General features: G+C 64.0%; 2 protein-coding genes, 1 long non-coding RNA gene and 1 other non-coding gene across 54 annotated transcripts in view; 2 read left to right on the plus strand and 2 right to left on the minus strand.

Annotated features, from left to right (window-relative positions):
* The window catches only part of TSC2 (TSC complex subunit 2), a 41375-nt gene extending 25071 nt beyond the window's left edge, over positions 1–16304 (plus strand). For 6 of the 50 annotated variants that reach the window (XM_077985024.1, XM_077985033.1, XM_077985003.1 and 3 more), the window contains 22 exons: positions 8–130; positions 610–744; positions 1966–2155; positions 3232–3325; positions 3494–3596; positions 3925–4019; positions 6679–6843; positions 6939–7091; positions 7220–7332; positions 7829–8041; positions 9210–9413; positions 10044–10112; positions 11342–11463; positions 11876–12363; positions 12595–12670; positions 12875–12967; positions 13824–14010; positions 14364–14503; positions 15471–15549; positions 15665–15756; positions 15843–15941; positions 16040–16304. In XM_077985024.1, the coding sequence (XP_077841150.1) occupies positions 8–130; positions 610–744; positions 1966–2155; positions 3232–3325; positions 3494–3596; positions 3925–4019; positions 6679–6843; positions 6939–7091; positions 7220–7332; positions 7829–8041; positions 9210–9413; positions 10044–10112; positions 11342–11463; positions 11876–12363; positions 12595–12670; positions 12875–12967; positions 13824–14010; positions 14364–14503; positions 15471–15549; positions 15665–15756; positions 15843–15941; positions 16040–16204 (3198 nt within the window). In that variant the 3' untranslated portion in view covers positions 16205–16304. Of the gene's footprint in view, positions 1–7; positions 131–609; positions 745–1965; positions 2156–3231; positions 3326–3493; positions 3597–3924; positions 4020–5065; positions 5195–6678; positions 6844–6938; positions 7092–7219; positions 7333–7828; positions 8042–9209; positions 9414–10043; positions 10113–11341; positions 11464–11875; positions 12364–12594; positions 12671–12874; positions 12968–13823; positions 14011–14363; positions 14504–15470; positions 15592–15664; positions 15757–15842; positions 15942–16039 lie in introns of all 50 variants that reach the window. The other 44 variants (XM_077985013.1, XM_077985009.1, XM_077985014.1 and 41 more) reach the window with 16 other exon arrangements.
* Positions 16297–23520, minus strand: part of PKD1 (polycystin 1, transient receptor potential channel interacting) — a 48620-nt gene continuing 41396 nt past the window's right edge. For both annotated transcript variants that reach the window (XM_015125345.3, XM_015125344.3), the window contains exons 35-46: positions 21973–22091; positions 21692–21894; positions 21425–21619; positions 20844–20983; positions 20364–20476; positions 19933–20074; positions 19667–19792; positions 19309–19483; positions 18453–18743; positions 18244–18378; positions 17860–18165; positions 16297–17769 (exon numbers count right to left, since the gene is read on the minus strand). In XM_015125345.3, coding sequence (XP_014980831.3) covers positions 17302–17769; positions 17860–18165; positions 18244–18378; positions 18453–18743; positions 19309–19483; positions 19667–19792; positions 19933–20074; positions 20364–20476; positions 20844–20983; positions 21425–21619; positions 21692–21894; positions 21973–22091 — 2413 coding nt within the window. In that variant the 3' untranslated portion in view covers positions 16297–17301. The remainder of the gene's footprint in view (positions 17770–17859; positions 18166–18243; positions 18379–18452; positions 18744–19308; positions 19484–19666; positions 19793–19932; positions 20075–20363; positions 20477–20843; positions 20984–21424; positions 21620–21691; positions 21895–21972; positions 22092–23520) is intronic.
* Positions 17770–17859, minus strand: MIR1225 (microRNA mir-1225). Its single transcript, NR_032302.1, has one exon. It is a non-coding gene; the product is annotated as a microRNA mir-1225 (primary transcript).
* Positions 19322–22947, plus strand: LOC144337846 (uncharacterized). The gene is made up of 4 exons (XR_013411444.1): positions 19322–19500; positions 20060–20066; positions 20786–20902; positions 22897–22947. It is a non-coding gene; the product is annotated as an uncharacterized LOC144337846 (long non-coding RNA).

Raw genomic sequence — 23520 nt, forward strand, 5'->3', positions numbered from 1 at the left:
CTTGCAGGAGTCTGACTGGAAGGTGCTGAAGCTGGTTCTGGGCAGGCTGCCTGAGTCCCTGCGCTACAAAGTACTCATCTTTACCTCCCCTTGCAGTGTGGACCAGCTGTGCTCTGCTCTCTGCTCCATGGTAGCGTGGCCGGCCTGGGGTTGGGGTGGGGGACGCGGTGGGATTCTTCCCGAAAAGACTGCGAGCCTCTGGGCAGAGCAAGTGAGACCCTCCAGGCTGGGGCTCCATTTCCCTCAGACGCAGCTGCACTCTCAAGCAGATTGTGCCTTTGGCAGGGTGGAGGGACCCCTGCCCCCACTCGCAGCTTTTGGGACCGACGTCAGAGGTCCCTAGCCAAGGGCATGTCACTGAGTGTGGATGCCTCTCATCCTTTTCCTGAGCGGGGCTCCCATGCTGTTCACATCGCATTCCTGGTGTGTTCCTTGGCAGACACTCCCGCCACTCTGAAAGGGAGACCCTTCCTAGGAGGGAGGCAGGAAGGCTCCCCAACCCCTTGGCCCCCTTTCCTGGGCCTGCGTTCCCAGGGCCTCCCCGGCCCCTCTGGCTACCCCATGACCTGGCTGCTGGGGAGGGGTTTCATGCCTGGATTTGATCATCAGCTTTCAGGCCCAAAGACACTGGAGCGGCTCCGAGGCGCCCCAGAAGGCTTCTCCAGAACTGACCTGCACCTGGCTGTGGTTCCAGTGCTGACGGCATTAATCTCTTACCATAACTACCTGGACAAAACCAAACAGGTAGGAGGTCACAGCAGGACAGGCCAGCTTGGTGGGGCCTGGGATTCCAGGACTTGGCCCAGGTAGGCCCCACATTGTTTTCATAAATGGGTTTCTGCCAGGCCAGGGGTGAGTGAGCTGGCTCTGCTTCCCCGGGTGGCTGCCAGGTGCCCAGCGTGGGGGCATCCGATTCCCCCGGTGCTTCTAGCTCTCTCAGGCCTGGGAGCCCTCCGGTGTCCCCGTCCACCCCGGCAGTGTCTCCGCTCCCTGCGGAGTGCTGCCTGGCCTGTCCCTGCTGTCCCATGGGGCAGGTGGCCATGCCGTTGGGTGGAGCGGGGCTGGTTCTGAGGCGCAGGGCGGGCAGGCCAGAGGCCTTGGCTTCTGCCTCTCTCCACACCCACCATCAGGTGCTGGAAACTCACAGAGGCACCGTGCCTTCACCCGCGATCTGCCTCAGGTCCCCCGTCCCAGTCGCATTCCTCCACACCTCTCTTTGATGTGGCCCTCCGGGATGAGGAGCTGGTATCCTAGAGATTCTGGCTCCCACTCAGGGCCATGCCCGCCAGGAGCTGAGACTCGGCCCGTCTGTGCCCCAGGCCTCAGCTCCTGACGGAGGCCCTGTGGGGAGGTGATGTCGAGTTCCCACCCCTCAGGCTCAGCCCCACCATACTGGGCCACTTCAGCCCCTCTGAGAGGCTCCCCAGGTCCTCACAGGTCTTGCCCCAAAGCATAGCCAGCCTTGCTGGGCTGCAGGTTCTGAGGCCTTACTGGCCCATAGTGTATCCGAGGGCTGAGGCCGGCTTTGGGAAACGGAAGCTGTTCCCGGGACACTGCCTGGCAGGCCGTCTGGCCCCAGGCTCTGCCTGAGTGCCGCTCATCTTCTGCTGTCCTCATGGAAGACACTGCCCAGGGTTGGTGTGGGATCTGGCGGTCTCGCCACTTCAGGCAGCGCAGCCCCTTGCAACAGAGCCAGCCTGTTAGGACCCCAGGAGCGGGCGATGAGATCCCAGTGTGTCTGGGTTCTGTTGGCCTGTGGGATGGTGTCGGAATGCAACTGACCGGAGCAGTCTGCTGTGCAGAGTCTGCTCGAGTAGCTCAGCGCCGGTGGCTCTGCCCCATAGGCATTCAGGGACTTCCTAAGCCTTGGCCCTTCTCCCGGTGGAGCGCTCGAGGTTGGTGAGAGGGAGGCGAGGTTGCCTCTGCTGCGGGCGGGTGGGGCTTGAGACGCCCTGTCTCCTGCAGCGCGAGATGGTCTACTGCCTGGAGCAGGGCCTCATCCACCGCTGTGCCAGCCAGTGCGTCGTAGCCTTGTCCATCTGCAGCGTGGAGATGCCTGACATCATGATCAAGGCGCTGCCCGTCCTGGTGGTGAAGCTCACACACATCTCGGCCACAGCCAGCATGGCCGTCCCGCTGCTGGAGTTCCTGTCCAGTGAGTCCCCGCCCTGCCTGCACATGCACCCCTGAGGTTCGGGCTGTGCCCTGTGTGGAATACCTTGTGTGGGCTTCTCTGATGCCCTCTCAGGACTCCTTGGGGAACCTGAGTGTCTCACCTGCTGTTGCCTCAGGGCCTGGGTGTCTCTGCCTGGCTGCTGTGAGTGCTCTCCCTCCTGGCCTTGAGGGGCGGCTCCTCTCACCCCCGTAGTGTCCATGTGAACGCCCCTCCTTGAAGAAGCCTCTTCCCCCTGAGCCTTGGCCCTGCCCTGGTTCTGGGCCTCCTCTCTGTCCATCAGAGCACACATTGCTTCATGGGGGCTTTGTTCGCTTCCCCCAGACTGACTTCAGGAGCTCAGGTGCCTGCCCCTTCCGCTTGTGCATCTGGGCGGGCCCTCAATGTTTAGATGGCAGAAGGGCACTGCTGGGCCAGCACTTCGTGTAGAGGCTGGAGAGGAGATTGTGTGTACTTTGTGGGCCACATACGGGTCCTGTCAGTCTTTCTGTTTTGTTTATAATCCTTTAGAAGCATAGAAGCCTGGCCGGGCGTGATGGCTCATGCCTGTAATCCTAGCACTTTGGGAGGCTGAGGTGGGTGGATCACCTGAGGTCAGGAAATCGAGACCAGCCTGGCCAACCTGGCAAAAGCCCGTCTGTACTAAAAATACAAAAATTAGCTGGGCATGGTGGCGGGTGCCTTTAGTTCCAGCTACTCGGGAGGCTGAGGCAGGAGAATCTCACGAACCCGGGAGGCGGAGCTTGCAGTGAGCGGAGATCACGCCCCAGCACTCCAGCCTGGGCGACAGAGCAAGATTCCGTCTCAAAAAAAAAGTGTGGAAGGCTTTCCTCACAGGTCACACAAATGGCAGGCCACAGCTGGAATTGGCCTGGGAGCCGTGGTTGGCTGGCCATGGGACGGACAGCTGAGGCCAGGGTCGGGAAAGCCCCGTCCGTGTGACTGTGGCCTTCCCTCCTCTGCAGCACCCCGTTGCTGTCGTGGGCAGAGCAGCCTGTTGCCTTTAGAGGCCCTGCACGGGACCCCGGCTCCCCTGACCACTGTCTTTGTTACTGCAGCTCTGGCCAGGCTGCCGCAGCTCTACAGGAACTTCGCCGCGGAGCAGTATGCCAGTGTGTTCGCCATCTCACTGCCGTACACCAACCCCTCCAAGTGAGTGGCCGCCCCAGGTCCCGTGCCTCCAGCCCTGGCCAGGCCTTGCAGCAGAAAGCCCTGGCAGCCTTGGTGCCCAAGGCCTGAGCGCCTCTGCTTTTTGCACTTCATGCCCTGGGGACGTTTCCCTGGTGCCAGGATGGAGTGCCAGCCCCCTTCTCGTCTCAGGTTTAATCAGTACATCGTGTGTCTGGCCCATCACGTCATAGCCATGTGGTTTATCAGGTGCCGCCTGCCCTTCCGGAAGGATTTTGTCCCTTTCATCACTAAGGTAGGCCCAGGGCCGGCGAAGGCTGTGTCCCTTGACAGGCCAGGGCTTGCTTTGCCCTTGGCTGTCCATGGCTAGGGCAGAGTGATGACGGGCAGGCAGAGGGCAGTGGGAGGGTGTTTGGGGCTGTGCCTGTGGCGCTGGGGGCTCTGCTGGGCAGCCTGAAGGGTTTTGATGCATGGTGGGCATGGAGGGGTGGGAGCTGGTGCTGCTGCCTTGCCCTCAGCGAGCAGCTTGTCCCCGGCCAGGGGGCACCCAGCAGGCCTGTTGAGGGCTGGGCCTCCACCCCCCATTGCCACCCCTCACTGTCCGGGCCTGCTCATTCTGCCAGGGCCTGCGGTCCAATGTCCTCTTGTCTTTTGATGACACCCCCGAGAAGGACAGCTTCAGGGCCCGGAGTACTAGTCTCAACGAGAGGCCCAAGAGGTACGGCCTGCAGGGGTGTGCCTGGCATCGGTGTGGGCGGGGAAGGACGTGGGGCTGTGGCCTGGCTGACGGTGCCTCCAGGTCAGTGAGTCGAAATGGGTCCTGCGGCTGGGGGCCAAGGTGCCCTGGAGTATGTGAGGCAGGGCAAGACCTGCAAGGGCCGCTAACACCCCTCAGCCCCTCACCAGGTTGGCCATGGTGGCCTGCAGCACGGTAGCACCATGGCCTGGGTCCTGGCCGCTCGTGCCACACGCACCTACTTGTGGAGTTGGGGAATAGGGTGCAAGCTGTAGGCGCCTGAGCCCCTTGAAGGAGCCCGGCCTTGTCTGGGGCTCCCCCCTCCTCTGCAGCCCCCAGCCTGCCGCCAGCCAGGGACTCTGCTTCACCATCACTGCCGCCTTGCCAGATCGCAAAGAGCTGAGCTGGCCTCTGTGTTCTTGTTTGCATTTCATTTGAACGGCTTTCTCCTCCCGTCCCCCACCTTCCTGCCCAAGCTATTTTGGCTTTCCCTAGATGGGAATACGGCATTTTCCAGCGTGACCTCAGCTCGGAAGCTGTTCTCTGGAGCCCCTGGGGGCTCGGGGTCAAGCTCGGCCATTTCAGCCAGAGACTCCTTTCTGGGGTCTTGGTTTCTTTTCCTAGTGACCTTCAGGGCCTGGCCACTGAGGCCTCCGTGCCTCCTCGGTCAGAGCTGGGCGGTGTCTGCCTTCCCCGGGTGGTGGGATCGCCTGGCCAGCACAGCCTGGAATCTGCCGTGGGGGTGGCCCACACACGTTTAATTTGCACTGATGTTTGTTTTGGTGTCATGCGTGAAGCCTTACTTTTCCTCAGTCATGTTTACCAGATGTATTATCATGCATTTTTGTTTTCTGTCTCTTCCCCGCTAACTGCCCTTTGGCATGGCTCTTTTGCTCATCTCACCCGCGGGATCTCTCCATCCTGACCCTGTGGCCTGGGACCTTTCCTCCTCACCCCTCCACTGGCTTGTTCTCCCCTCCCGGGAGCTGGGCTCTCTGGGGCGTTGGGGCTCCTTCCTCACCCGATAGTCTGAGGATAGCCAGACCCCCCAAACAAGGCTTGAATAACTCTCCACCCGTGAAAGAATTCAAGGAGAGCTCTGCAGCCGAGGCCTTCCGGTGCCGCAGCATCAGTGTGTCTGAACATGTGGTCCGCAGGTAGCGGGACTGTGTTGGGTGGGGGGCACGGACCCTGGAGCTTGGCCCCGTGAGCACCTGGGTGGCAGTGCATGGGGCTGCTTGCATGACCTCGTCGTCTGCCCGTGTCCTCCCTGGCCAGCCCAGGGGGAGCTGGTGACGAGGGGTGGAAGGGTTGCATTCTGTCCCCAGGCCCCGTATGAGCACGGGCTGGCTGCACGCATTCCTAGGCCCCTTCAGGGTGCCGCTCGGAGACAGCCAGGCGTGCGGGGCAGCGGCCTCCACAGGCTGTCCCCAAGGGCCGCAGTGCTGGTTGGGGGAGACACCACTCCTGGTTTTGACCTTTTCGTATTCTCTAGAACAGACGTTTTTCCTTGGGCTCTCTTCTCAACAGGGTTTATTTTTTGTTGTAGCTGAAAGGGAATAAGGGGCATTTGGGGAGGGTGCTGGGGTGGGGCCAGCCTGGGAGGGTCTGGGTGGGGGCCAGGATCCTCCAGGGCATGGGCCTGGGCCCCAGGCCACGGCTTCAGTCAGTTCTCCCTGCGGTGTCTGCGTGCAAATATGGGCTCTCGGGCTCTCGGCTGTCTCCTGCCTGGGGGTCACCGCTGCTGGCACTGGCAGAGGGGATATCTATCTCCTCCTGGAAGCCCGTTGCAGCCCAAGGGGTCCCACAGCCCTGAGTCCATCCACCTCCTTGCCTCAGGCCGGCCTCTGCTGTGCGGGACTTGGCCAGGGGTTGGGGTGGTAGGGGTGCTCGGTGAAGCTTAAAGCCGTTTTCTAGCACCTTCTGTATCATGAGCAAAATATTGCCTAGGGGCTATGAAATGTGTATCAGAATGAACCCCCCGGAAGCCTCTTCCCCGTCAGTTAGTGTGACTGGTCACTGGCTGTGGAGCCCCGGCAGCCGCTTGCCTGTCACTTACGTGTGACTGGTCACTGGCTGTGGAGCCCCGGCAGCCGCTTGCCTGTCGCTTAGTGTGACTGGTCACTGGCTGTGGAGCCCCGGCAGCCACTTGCCTGTCACTTACGTGTGACTGGTCACTGGCTGTGGGGCCCCGGCAGCTGCTTGCCTGCCTGGGAGTGAGGGTGAAAGGCCACGCGGGGATCCCAGACCTCTGTGTGCTCGCCGGAGGCAGCCTGCGGGCAGAATGCAACGTGGGCCTATCTGCGTGGCCTCCGCCTCTCTGCATGACTACACTGTTTCGCCATGAGGCCGTCACCTAGTGCTCCCGTGGGCTTTGGTGAGGGGGTGTCTGTCTCTCTAGCCTCCTGAGTCTGCTCTGACCAATGGGCCTGGTCTTCCCCCCGCGGCGTCTCCCCGTTCTCTGGGGTGATGTGGTCCACGTGATGCTCAAGCCGAGGCTCGCTGGGCCGCCCACACCCTGTTGGGTTCTTTCCGAGCGAGTTCCTCGGCCGTGCATGCATTGAGCTTTGATCCCTTGGTGATAGGCGGCTCGGCCCGCCCTGCCTGGCACCCTGACCCCGGTTGCGGCCTCTCCCTCCAGCAGGATACAGACATCCCTCACCAGTGCCAGCCTGGGGTCTGCAGACGAGAACTCCATGGCCCAGGCTGACGATAGCCTGAAAAGCCTCCATCTGGAGCTCACGGAAACCTGTCTGGACATGATGGCCCGATACGTCTTCTCCAACTTCACAGCTGTCCCGAAGAGGTGCAGGCAGCACTCCAGGGCTGGGCGGGCCTTCGGGAGCCGAGGCATGCGGGAGCTCCACGGGCGAGCTGGGTTTCACGCTCCCTGTCTTCTAGGTCTCCTGTGGGCGAGTTCCTCCTGGCGGGTGGCAGGACCAAAACCTGGCTGGTTGGGAACAAGCTTGTCACTGTGACGACGAGTGTGGGAACCGGGACCCGGTCGTTACTAGGCCTGGACTCGGGGGAGCTGCAGTCCGGCCCGGAGTCGAGGTGACTGCACCTTCCTTCTCTCCATGCCTGCCAGCCTCGACACTGGCTGTCCCAAGCCCATGCCCACGAGGCACCCTCGTGCCAACCTGGGGACTGAGTCCACCCTGTGCATGGGATTCTCTTCTTAGCTCCAGCCCCGGCATGAATGTGAGACAGACGAAGGAGGCGCCAGCCAAGCTGGAGTCCCAGGCTGGGCAGCAGGTGTCCCGTGGGGCCCGGGACCGGGTCCGTTCTATGTCAGGTGAGCCTTGGCCCCAGCCACTCCCACACAGGCACCAGGGCTCCCTCAGTGGCTGCTGCTGGTCCCAGTGTTCAGGAAGGCCCCTGAGCCCAGAGGCCGGGGTGGCTGGCTTCAGGGCTGGCCCACGTCCTGACTCGGGGTGAGGCCTCCACAGCTTAGCCCACAGCCGTGGAGTGGCGGAGTGCGGCCCGCTCACTGCAGAGGGGCCTGTTCTGGGAGCCGGTGTTTCCTGTGGGTCTTTAGCCCGGCTCAGTCCTGGAGCCGCCTCTGCTCCAGGGAGCCATGGTCTGACTGCAGGGCAGGTTCTGGGTCCCTCCCTGTGGCCCGGGGTCCACTGAGGCCAGTGCTGTGGTGGGCTGTGCTTCGAGGGCAGAGCTGCCACCCTCTCTGGCTCCCTGTGGCACCAGCCTGCCAGGCCCGGGGGAGCATTCAGCTTTAGGCTGGTGGTTTTGCATCAGGTAGGTGGTGCTCACCAGTCCTCCGCCCTCCTCTTCAGGGGGCCATGGTCTTCGAGTTGGCGCCCTGGATGTGCCGGCCTCCCAGTTCCCGGGCAGTGCCGCTTCTCCAGGACCACAGACTGCACCAGCCGCGAAGCCTGAGAAGGCCTCGGCCGGCGCCCGGCTTCCTGTGCAGGAGAAGACGAACCTGGCCGCCTACGTGCCCCTGCTGACCCAGGGCTGGGCGGAGATCCTGGTCCGGAGGCCCACAGGTACTGGGCGGGGCTGGCCTGGGCCCCGTCCCTCTGCCAGTCACCCACAGAGCTGTGGACACACGGGTGATTGCAGACTTGGCCGTCTTGGGGTATTTGGGGGTAACTTTTTCTCCCCCCCGAACAGAGTGTCGCTCTGTCGTCCAGGCTGGAGTGCGGTGGCGCGATCTCGGCTCACTGCAAGCTCCGCCTCCCGGGTTCCCGCCATTCTCCTGCCTCAGCCTCCTGAGTAGCTGGGACTACAGGCGCCGCCACCTCGCCTGGCCAATTTTTTTGTATTTCTAGTAGAGACGGGGTTTCACTGTGTTAGCCAGGATGGTCTCGATCCCCTGACCTCGTGATCAGCCTGCCTCGGCCTCCCACAGTGCTGGGATTACAGGCGTGAGCCACCGTCCTGGCCATTTGGGGGTACTTTTAAGTCTCCAGAGGTGAGCTGCGAGGGGCGATCCAGGTGGCCGAGGTGGGGCAGGGGCCTGTAGTGAACCAAGTGGCTTCCACGGCAGAGAGTCGCCCTCCGCGCCTGGAGGCTGGAAGTCTGAGATCCAGGTGCTGCTTGGCAGGAGCTGCTTCTCGGAGGCCTCAGTCCTTGGCCTGCAGCGGCTTTTCCCCTGTGTCCTCACAGGCTCTTTCCTGGGTGTCTGCGTGTTAATCTTAGGAGGAGACCAGCCGTGGCTTGGTCCACTCTGGTGCCTTGTTAGCCTTAATTACCTTTCCTCTGAAACCCAGTCTCCAGAGACAGTCCTGTTCCGAGTTCCCGGGGTTGGGATTAAAGCACACCAACATGGGGGGCACAGCTCAGCCTCTTCCCAGAGGCAGAGGGAGGCCTGTGCAGTAGGCCCAGAGCCCAGGGCCGCCTGGGTGTGGCTGAGGGGTGCGAGGAGTGGGGTTCCGGCCCTCCTGGAGGCCTTGGGTCCGGACTGTGAGGCTGTGGGCTGGAGGCTGCCGCTCACAGGTGCCTCCCCAGGCTTGGCCGAGCCTGGCCTCGGGACCGGAGCTGATGGGGGCGGCAGGGTGGTGGCCGCCAGCGCTGGCTCTGACATTGTGGTCCTGAGGATCGTGGGAGGGAGCATCAGGGCAAAACCAGGGCCCAGCCAGGAGGCCTCCCGGGAGCCAGGGATGGGCATGGGGCGGCGCTGGCCTCAGGCCAAAGGTGCTGCCGCCTCTGCAGGGAACACCAGCTGGCTGATGAGCCTGGAGAACCCGCTCAGCCCTTTCTCCTCGGATATCAACAACATGCCCCTGCAGGAGCTGTCCAACGCCCTCATGGCAGCTGAGCGCTTCAAGGAGCACCGGGACACAGCCCTGTACAAGTCGCTGTCGGTGCCAGCAGCCAGCACGGCCAAACCCCCTCCTCTGCCTCGCTCCAACACAGGTGGGTGGCATGGCGGGCCTTAGCATGGGCTCTGCTCCCACTGGCCTGGTGCTCCTGGTGACGGCAACATGGCTGCTCTCCGCTGAGGGCACCTACACGGCTGGGGGTGGCCCCTGGCCTGCCTCAGCACAGTCATCCTCTGGTGTCTGGGAGAAGGCTGGCCTATGGGAGGTGCCTGCCCTCTCAGGAAACTGGAGCTGGCAGTGTCAAAAGCAGTAGGGGCCCTGTGGAGCCTTTGCCCAGCACCCTCCATGGGGAGTCCAGCACTGCAAGCTCCAGGAGGCTCCGCGGCAGCCTCCCTCCCTGCCTGGGCCTGGGTTTGGACACCTACGCCCGCCTGCACACTCTCGGCCCCCACCCCACTCGGCACCGTGCTTCTCGCCAGACCCTCTGGCCCTTCTCTGTGGCTGCAGATGGCACTTAGCAGCCTAGGATGTCTACTCACGGGAAGAGGAGGCCCAGCCCTCCTCAGGTCCGCCCGAGCAGCTTCCAGCTCTGGGCCCCGTGCGCGCCCCTGCCGGCCGCTGGCCCTGCCCTCTCTCCTCTGCAGGCACGGGGCCTGTGCTCTCTGCTCGACCTGTGTGTAGCCCTCCTCCTGCTGACGTGGCCGCGCACGGCCTTCCCTTGCAGTGGCCTCTTTCTCCTCCCTGTACCAGTCCAGCTGCCAAGGACAGCTGCACAGGAGCGTTTCCTGGGCAGGTATTGGCGCGCCTCTCGAAGGGAAGCGGTTCGCTGCAGAGCGCCACTCTGCCTCATAGATGCTGTGCTCATCGCCTCATCCGCCCGCCCCCATGGTCCGTCTGGCCTCCTTTGCCCTGGGGAGCAGGTCCCGACTCGCATGAGGACGTCTGTGCAGAACGCCTTGGCTTAGCCAGCGGGATCCCCTTGACTCGATCCCTTTGTGGCTGAGCCCCGTCTCTGCGCTGTGCAAGCACGCCCAGCTTCAGGCCCGAGGGGGGGGGTGGCCTAAGTCTCCATGGTGACATCAACTGAGCTGCAGACTCTGACGGGGGCCGGCTCTTTAGGGGGAAGCCCGCCCCAGGCCCCTGCCGAGCTGGCCTTGCCCTGGTCTGGTGGCTCCCCGGCCTCTGGTGGCTCCCCTGGCCTCTGGTGGCTCCCCTGGCCTCTGGAACCCACAGATGGGGCTGCGTGTGCCTCGCGTCCCAGGTTGACCAAGGGCCCTGCAGACTGACCTCTGCCTGTTACCCCCAGGCCCTGGCAGGGAGTGCTGTGACCTGCATGGTGCTCCCCTGCCAGGTCTCCACGTGCGGACAGGAGCAAGTTCGGAAGGGCTGCGTGGGACGGGCCCTGGGGCGTGTGACTGTGTGTGTGCAGGGCTGTGTGGGCTCCTGGGGGCTGTGTTGGTCCCTCTGTTGCTGCTTCTACTCCCTTTCCCTCTGCCCTGACGCTGGCACAGGAAATACTGCTTTGGGACCTCACACCCTCTCTCCCCAGCTGTTGGTCTGGCTTGGAGGTGGAGGGTGAGCCTCTGCTCTTGGGAGCGGGCTCCCAAGTCTGTTTGCAAATAGGGACTTCCCCACGCCACGGAGTCTCTGCCTCCTTCCTCGGTTATGGAGGGCTGGTTTCAGGTGCCCCCTCTTCTAGAGCCGAGGCCCGTCTTGGGCGGAGAGTGTCTTGCCCCTGCCTACCTGGAGGCACAGGGGTGGCTGCTGGTGGACTACGGTGGGCAGAGCCGGTTGCCTGCCCATCCCCCAGGAGCTCATGCAGGAGATGTCTGTGTCAGGGTTACACCCAGGCCCTCCCAGTGTCTTCCCTGCCCGCTCGGTGGATGGCAGCAGTAAGCAGAGCCCTGGGGAGGCTCGCAGGGCTGCTGTCCCTCTGGTCAGAAGGCTGGTTCTCAGAGCCTTCTGTGAGCGCCAGGGCCTGGCCTAGCCCCACATCCAGCAGCCCCGTCTGTGTCCTCCCAGACTCCGCCGTGGTCATGGAGGAGGGAAGTCCTGGCGAGGTTCCTGTGCCAGTGGAGCCCCCAGGATTGGAGGACTTTGAGGCGGCGCTAGGCGTGGACAGGCGCACAGACGCCTACAGCAGGGTGAGTGTGACTCAGAGCCTAGACCCTCCTGAGCTGGGGGGTCTCCTTGTGGGAGGCAGGGCTCGGCGTGGGTGGGCCTGCACCCGGGGAACTGGCTCTGTGAACTTGGGCGAGATGATCTTCCACATCCTTTGTGCACAGACGGTCTGCACTTCCCAGCCGTCCACCTGGGCCGGCCCCTGGCTGCTGGGCAGCCTGTGGTCTCGGGATGCTGATACCTCGGCTCGCACAGTGTGGGGCACAGCTGGTGGTGGTGCTGCTGCTTCACGGGTGGGGACCGTAGCCTGGTGCTTGGGCTGCTCTGTGGCTCTGGGACAGAGGACAGATAGGGCCTCTCACCACCTCCAGGGCAACCCCAGGTAGGCTCGAGGGTGCCTCCTGATGGGATTCTCTTTGGGATGGTCCTTTCTAGTCGTCCTCAACCTCCAGCCAGGAGGAGAAGTCATTCCACGCAGAGGAGCTGGTTGCCGGGGGAATCCCCATTGAACGAGCCGTCTCCTCGGAGGGTGGCCGGCCCTCTGTGGACCTCTCCTTCCAGCCCTCACAGCCCCTGAGCAAGTCTAGCTCCTCTCCTGAGCTGCAGACCCTGCAGGACATCCTCGGGGACCCTGGGGACAAGGCTGACGTGGGCCGGCTGAGCCCTGAGGTTAAGGCCCGTTCACAGTCAGGGATCCTGGACGGGGAAAGTGCTGCCTGGCCAGCCTCGGGCGAAGACAGTCGGGGCCAGCCCGAGGGTCCCTTGCCTTCCAGCTCCCCCCGCTCACCCAGTGGCCTCCGGCCCCGCGGTTACACCATCTCCGACTCGGCCCCATCACGCAGGGGCAGGAGGGTAGAAAGGGATGCCTTTAAGAGCAGAGCCACAGCTTCCAATGCAGAGAAAGTGCCAGGCATCAACCCCAGGTGGGCCTCTTGCTTCCGGGCGGGGCTCCTGATACCATCCTGCAGGAACCTGGTGCCTCAGTTGCCCCAGGCCGAGCAGGCTGGGGAGGGTCCTCGCCTGTGCCCTAGGGCTGGCTGGAGCCCCTGGCAAGGCGGTGGAGTGGGAGATGGCCAGGTTCTGTGTTCCTCCCTGGGCTGTGGCTGCCCTGGCCAGGCCTTCACCTGGGTGCCCACTGTCTCCTCCCTGTGCAGTTTCGTGTTCCTGCAGCTCTACCATTCGCCTTTCTTTGGCGACGAGTCAAACAAGCCAATCCTGCTGCCCAATGAGGTAGGCGTGGCCTCCCTCTCCTGCAGTCTGCTGGAGCTTTGTGGCTCTGGGGAATGGTGGGGGGCCCAGCTCTGCTGCTCAGAGCTGAAGCTTACAGGGGGCTCTAGCCTCGGCTCCCTGTGGCAGCCTGCTGTGGCCAGCCTGGGTGGGGTGGCTTCCCATGGACAGGCATCTGGGGCTCAGACAGGGCTCTGTGTGCCATAGTCACAGTCCTTTGAGCGGTCGGTGCAGCTCCTCGACCAGATCCCATCATACGACACCCACAAGATCGCCGTCCTGTATGTGGGAGAAGGCCAGGTGAGGCTGCAGGGCGAACCTAGGTGCCTGGACAGGGCCAGCTGGGCCTCAGCCTGCAGGGGGTGGGAGTCTGGGCCCCCTACGCTCCGCGGAGCTCAACACTGCTGGGTACCCTAGAGCATGAAGTGCTCATTGAGCTCCATGCCACATGCTGCTCTGAGTGCTGAGGACCCAGACGCGAGTGACAGGTCAGCGTGTGAGCACCTGGCATGCCAAGGAGTCGGAAGGACTGGGCGGGTGGCACCGGTCGCGGGGCTGGGGAGGGTGCTATTGGTCAGTGAGCTGACAGCTGAGTGGTGAGGGAGAGGGCAGGGGGAGCCTGCATAAGGGGTAGGGGCATCCCGCACAGCAGCAGCAGGTGCAGAGGCCGGGGGCACCCTGCCCAGCCGGAGCATCTGTGCTGGGCCAGCACAGTAGCCGACAGGGTAGGCAGCGTCAGTGCCCTAGAGGCTGCACCTTCATCCCAAGGGAAAGGGCAGGGCCTGGGCTGCTTCTGACTCAGCCGAGTCTCAATGAGTCCCTCCTGCTGTGTGGCTCGTGGAGGTGGGTGGTGACGGTCTCTGTGGGAGCACGGTAGGCCCCTGGGGGCAGGCTGCTGAGGAGCCAGGGCCCCGGCTGTGCTTTGAGGGTGGAGCTCCCTGATTTTGCTGGCCAGGCATACACAGGGCTGAGGGAAGAGGGGGGGGTCAAGAATGACACCTGGTGTCTGGCCTGGGTGGCTGCTGGAATGAATGGTCCCGTCTGCCTCAGGGATCAGAGTGGGGCTCCCGGCAGAGCCCACTGGGCACCCCCACCCTCTGCGGGGCGGGGCCCGGCCCGGGAGTGATGCCACCTTGCCTCTCCTCTCTCCCCACAGAGCAACAGTGAGCTCGCCATCCTGTCCAATGAGCATGGCTCCTACAGGTACACGGAGTTCCTGACGGGCCTGGGCCGGCTCATCGAGCTCAAGGACTGCCAGCCAGACAAGGTGTACCTGGGCGGCCTGGACGTGTGTGGTGAGGACGGCCAGTTCACCTACTGCTGGCACGACGACATCATGCAAGGTGTGGCCTGACCCCCACCCACTCCTGCTGCCCCACGCCTCGGGGCACAGCTCCCATCTGGTCCTGTTGCCCCACGCCTCGGGGCATGGCCCCGGCATCCCCACCCGCTCCAGCTCCCCACGCTTCAGGGTCCGAGCTCAGCAGCATGGGCATGGAGGCAGTGATGGGGCTGGTGGCTTTGCTTCCCAAAGCCCTGCCCCTGGGGAAGGGCCGAGGGCCACTGGCTAGGCACCAGAGGACATGGCCCCCGCAGGCCCCCAGAACCCCTGGAGGAATCAGGAGGTGCCCCGGTGCAAGGCACAAAGGGCCTCAGCACTGGCCCCACAAACCCATCTGGCTCTGCTCACCTGCAGCCGTCTTCCACATCGCCACCCTGATGCCCACCAAGGATGTGGACAAGCATCGTTGCGACAAGAAGCGCCACCTGGGCAACGATTTCGTGTCCATTGTCTACAATGACTCTGGCGAGGACTTCAAGCTCGGCACCATCAAGGTGAGTGAGGGGCTGTCAGTGGGGCTGGGTCCCAGGCAGGTGCGCGCTACTGTGTCCTGGGTTGGTGGGGGGTCTTCCCTGAGCTTTGGTCACGAGGAGTATGAGGAGAGGCCGCAGTGCTCAGGGCCCCATGGGCATGAGCTTCAAGCCCTGAGCCTGAGTTGCATCATCTGTGCCAGGGAGCCTGTGGCCCCTGCTGCTGGGGTTTTGTCAGGAGTAACTGGCAAGTGCAGACTGGGTGTGCTGGGTGGGCACAGTATAGTTGGTGCTTCCTGTCTACCCGGCGCGGCCCTTGGGCCCCCAGTCTCCCCAGTGGCAGCTGTCAGGCCACTCGCTTGGTTACCGCCACGCACCACTAGGCAGCAACCAGCATCAGCCTCTTCTGGAGGTGGGCTCGGTCGGCCAGTGTCACAGAGCATGTCCTGGGTGCTCTGTCCAGTGAGCCCCAGCGTGGCAGGGAGAGCTGGCATGGCCCAGGCAGGGCAGGTGGGCTGGAGGCCTCACTCCAAGGGCCCCAGGACCCTGAGGCAGCCACTGAACCAAAACCCTGGGGCTGCTAGTCAGAGTCCAGGAGGAGCAGGAGCATAGCGAAGGCAGGCCCAGCCAGACGCCAAGACGATCAATGGGGGACATCCCAGAAGCTGAGGAGGGTGTGGTGGTGCTGAGATGGGGTACACGGCACACTTCATGGCTGGGCAGACGGATTTGGACGTATGCAGACACCTTGGGGGCCCTAGCAAGTAGAGGTGCCCCGCTGTGGCTGCAGCAAATGTGGGTGCTGGGCCCAGGTGTGGAGGGGGCTTGGCCTGTGGGAGGCCAAACACAGCCCCGCTGCCGGAGGGGAAAGTTCAGGGGCAGATGCTGCCCATGGAGCCGACAAGCGTCTAGCAGTGCAGCCAGGCAGTGGCTGAGAGCAGCCCTCAGCACACGGTGTGTGCGGGGATGACCCCTTCTCTTGTCCGGGCAGGGCCAGTTCAACTTTGTCCACGTGATCATCACCCCGCTGGATTATGAGTGCAACCTGGTGTCCCTGCAGTGCAGGAAAGGTGGGGCCAGGGTGGGGCCGGTGTCCCTGCAGTGCAGGAAAGGTAGGGTTGGGGTGGGACTGGGCAGGGTGGCGCCAAGGGCCCTGGGCCTGGCATGACCACCAAGTCTCCCCAGACATGGAGGGCCTTGTGGACACCAGCGTGGCCAAGATCGTGTCTGACCGCAACCTGCCTTTTGTGGCCCGTCAGATGGCCCTGCATGCAAACGTGAGTGGGGGCAGGTCCAGGCGTGAGCTGGTGGGACAGGCCCAAGTGCCACCTGAGAGTGAGCTCACCCCTGCCTACGTCCCTAGATGGCCTCACAGGTGCACCACAGCCGCTCCAACCCCACCGACATCTACCCCTCCAAGTGGATTGCCCGGCTCCGCCACATCAAGAGACTCCGCCAGCGGGTAGGGAAGATGGGGCTGCCCAGGCTGTGGGGCGGGCGGCTGGGCAGAGCGGGTGCCACGCCTCCTGGACTTGCTGCCCAAGCTGCCTCTGCCTTCAGATCTGCGAGGAAGCCGCCTACTCCAACCCCAGCCTGCCTCTGGTGCACCCCCCATCCCATACCAAAGGGCCTGCACAGACTCCAGCCGAGCCCACGCCTGGCTACGAGATGGGCCAGCGGAAGCGCCTCATCTCCTCTGTGGAGGACTTCACCGAGTTCGTGTGAGGCTGGGGCCCTCCCTGCTGCGCCCGCCCTGGACGCTATTTTGTGTCAGTGAAATAAAGTCCTGGCGCTGATGCACAGACAGAGGCACAGGCTGCAGTCAGACAGCGCTTTTATTGACTTTGTCTGCTTGGTGCGGGGGTTGGGTGGGGGGAGGTTGAGGCTCTAGCAGCAGCCGTGCCCGCAGAACTGGTACACAAAAGCAGGCGCAGCCAACTCCGAGGGCCCTGGGGCTGCCCGGGCCACACAGCACACGCGCGCACACACGCTCACCTTCCTCCACCCTGGGAGCCAGCCACCGGGGGAGTCTTTTTCTCTACCCACCCTGGGGTCCTCTGACAGGCCTCGTCCTGCTTCTCGCCCAGACCCGATGCCAGCAGGCCTGGGCGCTGCTCTCTCGCTACCTGGCCTAGGGCAAGAAGGATGACAAAGCCTCTGGGGTGATGAGAGTGCCTGGGGGACAGCTGTGCCCCCAGCACTGGCCCAGGGCCATGGTCGCATCCAAGCAGCAGCTGGGCTGCTGTAGCCCCGCCACACCTACCAAGGTGTTGGGGAGGCCAGCTCTGGGCACAGGGCCCAGTTTCAGCTGCCAGGCCCCTCAGCCCTAGTGAAAATAGTGACGTACAAAAATATATACATTTTAACACCATATAAATTACTGACACGAGACACAGTGAGACGATGCGGGGAGTACGGTAGGAACGAGAGGTAATAACTTAGGGGCAGGGTGGCGGCGGCGCAGGCTAACCCTCCCTGAAGCCAGCAGCCTTAGCGATGGGGGACATCTGCCCAGGGGGTGGGGCCGGGCACAGCCCGCTGTACCTGAGGACTCGGGCAAATAAATTAGCATCTCAGAGGCTAGAAAACATCCAATACTGCTGTGTCCTCCCCCAGGGAGCTGGGGAGGGGACCCTGGGTCCTGGTTGGACACACAGCCTCTTTAAAGTGCTGAAGCCCACAGGCAGACAGACACCCCTGCCTGCTCTCTGGGGAACCTGCGTGCAGCCATTCTGCCTGGCCCGAGGCCTTGAGGGTGGCAGAAGGTAATACTGAGCGGTGTCCACTCTGACTCCACAGCCCATCCCCACCAGGGAACGGGCCTAAGTGCTGCTGGGGTGGACCTTGTTCTTGACCCACAGAGGTGTCCTGCTGGGGCCAGTGGCCAGGTCCACACCTCGACTGGCCCGGACCAGGCGGCTGGGCAGTGCTGGCCGCAGGCCCGGGGATGGGCCACGGGAAGGTCCGGCGGGGGCCCGGCTGCTCCTGCGGCCTTGCAGGCTGTGCAGCTGCTGCTCCAGCTGGTAGACGTCCTCTGTGGCCTGGTTGAGTCGGTCAAACTGGGTGAGCAGGGCCTCAAACACGGCTTGGAGGCGGGAGGGCTCGGGCTCACTCCTCGTCCCCAGCCGGCCCAGGCTCACACTCAGCCCATCCAGCTGGCTGGAGGAGGTGGAGGGGTGCGACGCATCAGAGCCAGCGCTGGGTGGGGGCACATCCGGGGATACCTTGGAGCCCCTGGAGGAGCGAGAGGGCAGCGGTTCCATCCCTTCAAAGCGGACTTTGTGGCGGAACTGGGGGCGGCACAGGGGCTCAGTCAGTCCGGCTGCACCCTGGGCAGAGCCCAGGGCGTGTCCCTCTCCCCCCCACTGGGCCGTACCCACCTCCTTGACCTTGCTGAGGCCCATCCAGAGGCGCAGCCTGCGCAGGAACAGCTCCACCATCTCGTAGTCCTGGGGCTCCCAGGCCGGCCGATACAGCTCTCCACGCAGGGCATGGTAGCGCCACCGGAGGATGACAGCCCCCAGCCGTAGGGCGCCCCACAGCCGCAGTGCCCAGAGCCCCACACACAGCAGTGGTGACAGGTGCCAGGACTCGGCAGGACACAGGGTAGAGAGCCCGGTCCCAGAGCACAGCACCAGCAAGGCCTGGGCCACACTCCAGAGGGAGTCCACGCAGGAGGACACGAGCTGCGGGGAAGGCGGCATCAGTGAGGGCGTGCAGCTGAGCTGAGCTAAGGGGCTCTCCCCGGCCGCGCAGTCACCTACCAGAACGGCCAGCTGGGCGTAGGCTACCCCGAGCACCACCAGGCCCAAGGTGGCCCCCAGGAGCTCAGGCAGAGCCCGGAATAACGTCTTTCCAAAGACGGACCACTGGCGCACGAAGCGTAGCTGCTGAGCGGCCTGCGGACAAGGGGACATCAGCTTGCAGACCTGGGGTCTGCGCCCAGCCCCGCGCCCACCGGCCCCGCCCTTACCTTGACCAAGAGCAGGAAAAGCAGCGAGGCCGCCAGGCCACGGGCTGCGGAGCTCAGCTGCGCCACCTGGTCGAAGCTGGTGAAGCGGCGTGGGCGGCCGCGCACGAAGCGGGTCCACTGGCGGTCGGCGGCGCCCAGCTGGGCGAGGCGTACCAGCGCCGTGGCCGCCGTCAGCACCACCAGTAGCCACCGTGCCCAGGCCCTGGGTCGCAACACATGCCAGCACCCTTCCCTGTGCCAAGTACGGGCCTCGGCCACGGCGAAGTGCAGCGCGAACAGCAACAGGCACACCTGTGAGGGGCGGGGTCAGGAGGGTGGGCGGGGTCCTGCGAGGGGTGGGACGCTGCCGGGGGCGGGGTCCTGCGAGGGGTGGGACGCTGCCGGGGGCGTGGTCCTGCGAGGGGTGGGACGCTGCCGGGGGCGTGGTCCTGCGAGGAGTGGGACGCTGCCGGGCTGGGGTCCTGCGAGGGGTGGGACGCTGCCGGGGGCGTGGCCCTGCGAGGGGTGGGATGCTGCCGGGGGCGTGGCCCTGCGAGGGGTGGGACGCTGCCGGGGTGGGGTCCTGCGAGGGGTGGGACGCTGCCGGGGGCGTGGTCCTGCGAGGGGTGGGACGCTGCCGGGCTGGGGTCCTGCGAGGGGTGGGACGCTGCCGGGGGCGTGGCCCTGCGAGGGGTGGGACGCTGCCGGGGTGGGGTCCTGCGAGGGGTGGGACGCTGCCGGGGCGGGGTCCTGCGAGGGGTGGGGCGCTGCCGAGGGCGTGGCCCTGCGAGGGGTGGGGCGCTGCCGAGGGCGTGGCCCTGCGAGGGGTGGGACGCTGCCGGTGGGAGGACCGGGGTCTGACCGGGGGCGGGCGTACCGAGGTGAGCAGAGGCAGTGAGAGGCCCGCGCTGAGGCGGCGCAGCGCGAAGGGGCGGACGCTGAGAGCGGCCAGGGCGCGGCCGGCCGCCGGAAACTCGAGGCGCAGCGTGACGGCGGCGTGCAGCCCCACGGCCGGGCTGTAGCGCGTGAGCTCCACGAACACAGCGCGGCTCCTGCGCAGAGGGTGCGGGTCACTAGGAGAAGGTGGCAGGGCGGAAGCTTTGGGGACCACGCAGTACAGGCGTGGCTGAGGGGCTGTGGAAGCCTCCTAGGCCAGCGGGGGCCTGAGGGGTAAGGGTGGGCTCTTGGCTGGTGACTGCAGCCACCCTGGAGAGGGCAGGGGAGGGAGCTCCCACCTGTTGTCCAGCCAGTTGTGCAGCTGCAGGAATCGCAGCCGGTCGCGGCTCTCCTCCAGGCTCAGGCCCAGCTCCTGCACGTAGCCGCCGCTGTCATACACTGCACAGGAGCCCCAGGACCATGCCCTGCCGGAGAGGGGTGGCGTTGGTGCCACACCCCAGCCCTTCCGGCACCCCTGAGCCAGGCTGGTCAAGAGGCCGGAGCACTCCTGGAGAACTACTCCCTTGTCCTCGGCACAGACGCCTGGGGCCCTCGCTCTGCTCACCCCAGCAGATCCGGTGCAGAGTAAGCCCATGTCCCCGAGCCATTGTGAGGACTCTCCCAGCCAACGTCGTAGTCGCTCGTGCTGAAGCCTCCCGCAGCTGAACAAGTGTGGACCCTGGGGCCGGGAGGGTCTGGGCAGAGTGCTGAAACACAGAGTCCCGGGCCGGGACCAGGGCGTCAGCAAAACCCAATAGGCGTGCTTCCTGCTGGCCAGCTCGCCTGAGCTCTGGTTCCGCACCACCCCAGAGAACCCTCCCAGCAGCCATGAATTAGACAATGTTACCATCTCTACTATACAGAGAAGGAAACTGCGGTGTCAAGAGAGCAAAGGTCACACAGCTAGGGAGCAGAGCTGATGCCAGAGTTCCGCTGAAGGCCGCTCTCTGGACAAGAGGAAGGATTTAAGTCTTGGGGCACCCCCTGCCAGCTCACCTTCCTGCAGCCGCACCTGCCGCAGCCGTGGAGGCCCCAGCTCTGGGCTGGACTGGTTCCCGTGGACATAGGGCAGCAGCACGTGCGCCATCCATGGCCAGAGCTCCTCAGACCTGCCACAGCACCAGACACAGTCACGTGCTCCAGCCCCCACTGCCCTATGCCCGCCTGGAGTGAGTGGCCACTACAGACCCAGGGAACATGGCTCCCACTTCCCTGCTGGCCACGGCTAGACCTGGGCTCCTCAGCCTTATCCTGGGGACGTGCTGGGGCAGAGAGTTCTCTGTCATGGTCCCATCCTGTGCACTGCAGGGCACGGAGCTGTTTCCCTTGCCTCTGCCCACTGATGCCAGCAGCACCAACCTCCAGTTCTGGCAACCAAAAAGGTATCTACATATTTCCACATGTCCCCTTGGATCTAGCTGGACTAAGGGCAAAACCAAAGCCCAGAAGACAGACCAGTACACCAGGTGCCCGTACCGCGTGATGGCCAGGAAGGTCCGGCTGTGGAGTTCCTGCTTGATGGCGCTCTGCAGACGGTAGGCGTGCCCATGGCACGAGGCATCCCCATAGCTGGCCAGCAGCGTCACCAGCAGAAAAAGCATGTACACCAGGAGGCTCTGGTGGACAGAGGGCCCTGTGGTCAGCCTGGCCCCAGCCCAGTGACAGCAGGGCTTTGGCCACAGCTGGGGCCCCCACAGCTACGGCAGGTGCAGCTGCAGAAAGGTGAGCTGGCAGGGGGCGCCCCAAGACTTTACCTGGCTAAGTAACGCAGCACATACCCTGCCCAGGACCCCACCTGGGGGCAGACACACAGGCCACTGCAGCGGTGCTTAGGGGCCTTCAGGGCGAGACAGGAGTGGGCATTGGAGCTGGGCCCTGGCAGGGACTGCAGCAGCAAGTGGAGGGCATAGGGTAGGAGGGAGTCCTGGCAGAGGCTGCAGAGCCTTGAACCCCCAAGGGCCTTCTGGGTGAGGAAAGGGGGACGACAGTGTCCCGCATACATGGGTGGGAGGTGGGAGAAAGGAGGTGGAGGTGGCACAGGCCGCACCCGGGCTCACCCGCAGCATGCCGTGTAGCCTCTTGACCTTTCGGGCTTCCTCCTTGGCCAGGAAGAGTGCAAAGCCGTGGGGGGGGCGTACACGTGGCACACGTGCGCACACGGGCGTCACAGCCGGGCTCTCCACCAGGGTGTCATCTTCATCAGGGTGCAGCCGCTTGGCCACCAGTGAGAAGTACAGTGCTTCCAGCAAGACCTGGGGAGGGGGTGGCTTCAGAGGGGTCCCCCGTGTTGAAGGCCTGCAGCCTACCCCTGACAGCCCCCTCACCTTCAGCGGCTCCCAGCCGAGGAATGAAGCCAGGAAGCTGGTGGTGCTGGACAAGAGCCACGCAACACTCACACCCGGGGGGAAGCCGACACCCACCCACCCTGAGACAGCCACAGCCACAGCCACCAGGAGCAGGCTGAGCCCGTGGGCCAGGGAGGTGCACCAGGCCGGCAGCAGGCGCTTCCGCGGACCCTCCACCAGTCCTGGGAAAGCAGAGACAGACCTGTGACAGGCAGCTAACAGGGAGGGGCTGGGGGCATCCCAGGCCTACGCAAGCGCACCTGTCCTGGAGAGCCTCGCTGCCTGGGGCCGTTCCCAGGTCAGGCCCGGGCTGGGCGGCCCCAGCTCGCCCAGCCTCTGCAGCTCCAGCGTCTCTGTCTTCTCCCCAGGAGTGCTGGACCTGGGGGACATGGTGGGCCGTGAATTCGTTCCAGCCTCCAGCAGGCAGTGGCAGCCAAGCCCATGCTAATCTGGGCAGGCAGTTTCTTGAGCCTCTCGGGTCATGGGGTCCCCCCACAAAGAGACGGAAGACCCTACCCCAAATGAGAGTGGGAGTGGTGCTAGGAGCCAGGGAACCAGGAGCCACTCCAGGCGCCAAAGCCAGGTGTCCGCCTGTGTCCCTCTCCCACTCACTTTCTGCTGATAAACCCATCGCCCACAGCCTGACCAGCCGCCCCTACAGCCGCACACGGCCTCTCAGGGCGCAACGGGCCCCCCAAACCCTGCGAACTATGACTGGATCTCGACTATCCAATGAGCATCTCCACAATCTAGAGGCCAGTGTGTCTCTCCCATGCAGTTTTTTTTTTTTTTTTTTTTTTGAGACGGAGTCTCGCTCTGTTGCCCAGGCTGGAGTGCAGTGGCGCGATCTCGGCTCACTGCAAGCTCCGCCTCCCGGGCTCACGCCATTCTCCTGCCTCAGCCTCCCGAGTAGCTGGGACTACAGGCGCCCACAACCGCGCCCGGCTAATTTTTTGTATTTTTAGTAGAGACAGGGTTTCACCGTGGTCTCGATCTCCTGACCTTGTGATCCGCCCGCCTCGGCCTCCCAAAGTGCTGGGATTACAGGCATGAGCCACCGCGCCCGGCTCTCCCATGCAGTTTTATGGCCTAAAATTAATTTTTGGACAAGGAAACATATAAATGCCTTTCAAATCCCAAGTGTGCAGGGGTCCCTGGGGCCAGAGATCTGCTTGTGTTTCCAGGAGCCAATGACCACCGAGGTTGTGCCACTGCATCAGGGCACCATGCTGACATGCCCAGTCCCAGAGCTGCTAGAGAAGAGGTATGGAGGCAGCAAAGATGCGCGAGGGGGAGAACGAAACCAACTGCGACACACTGAGTCCTAGGCTCCCTGGGCGCTCTCCCGCACCTGCGCCCTGGTCAGCCTATCACTGAAAGAACCGCCTGACCCGGGGGCCGCACTGCACTGACTGCTTGCTGTTTTGCTGTCTCTCAGAGGATAAAAGGCACTCTTGGCTGGGCGCGGTGGCTCAGGCCTGTAATCCCAGCACTTCAGGCGGCTGAGGAAGGAGGATCACGAGCTCAGGAGTTGGAGACAGTGAGACCGTCTCTACAAAAAATTTAAAAATGGCCCAGCCTCAACTTAGCCAGGCGCAGTGGCTCACACCTGCAATCCCAGCATTGTGGGAGGCCGAGGTGGGTGGATCATGAGGTCAGGAGTTCAAGACCAACATGGCCAAGATGGTGAAACCCCATCTCTACTAAAAACACACACAAAAATTAGCCGGCTGTGGTGACGGGCGCCTGTAATCCTAGCTACTTGGGAGGCTGAGGCAGAGAACTGCTTGAACCTGGGAGGCAGAGTT

This window comes from Macaca mulatta, chromosome 20 (genome assembly GCF_049350105.2).
Source record: "Macaca mulatta isolate MMU2019108-1 chromosome 20, T2T-MMU8v2.0, whole genome shotgun sequence".
Classification (NCBI taxonomy): Eukaryota; Metazoa; Chordata; class Mammalia; order Primates; family Cercopithecidae; genus Macaca; species Macaca mulatta.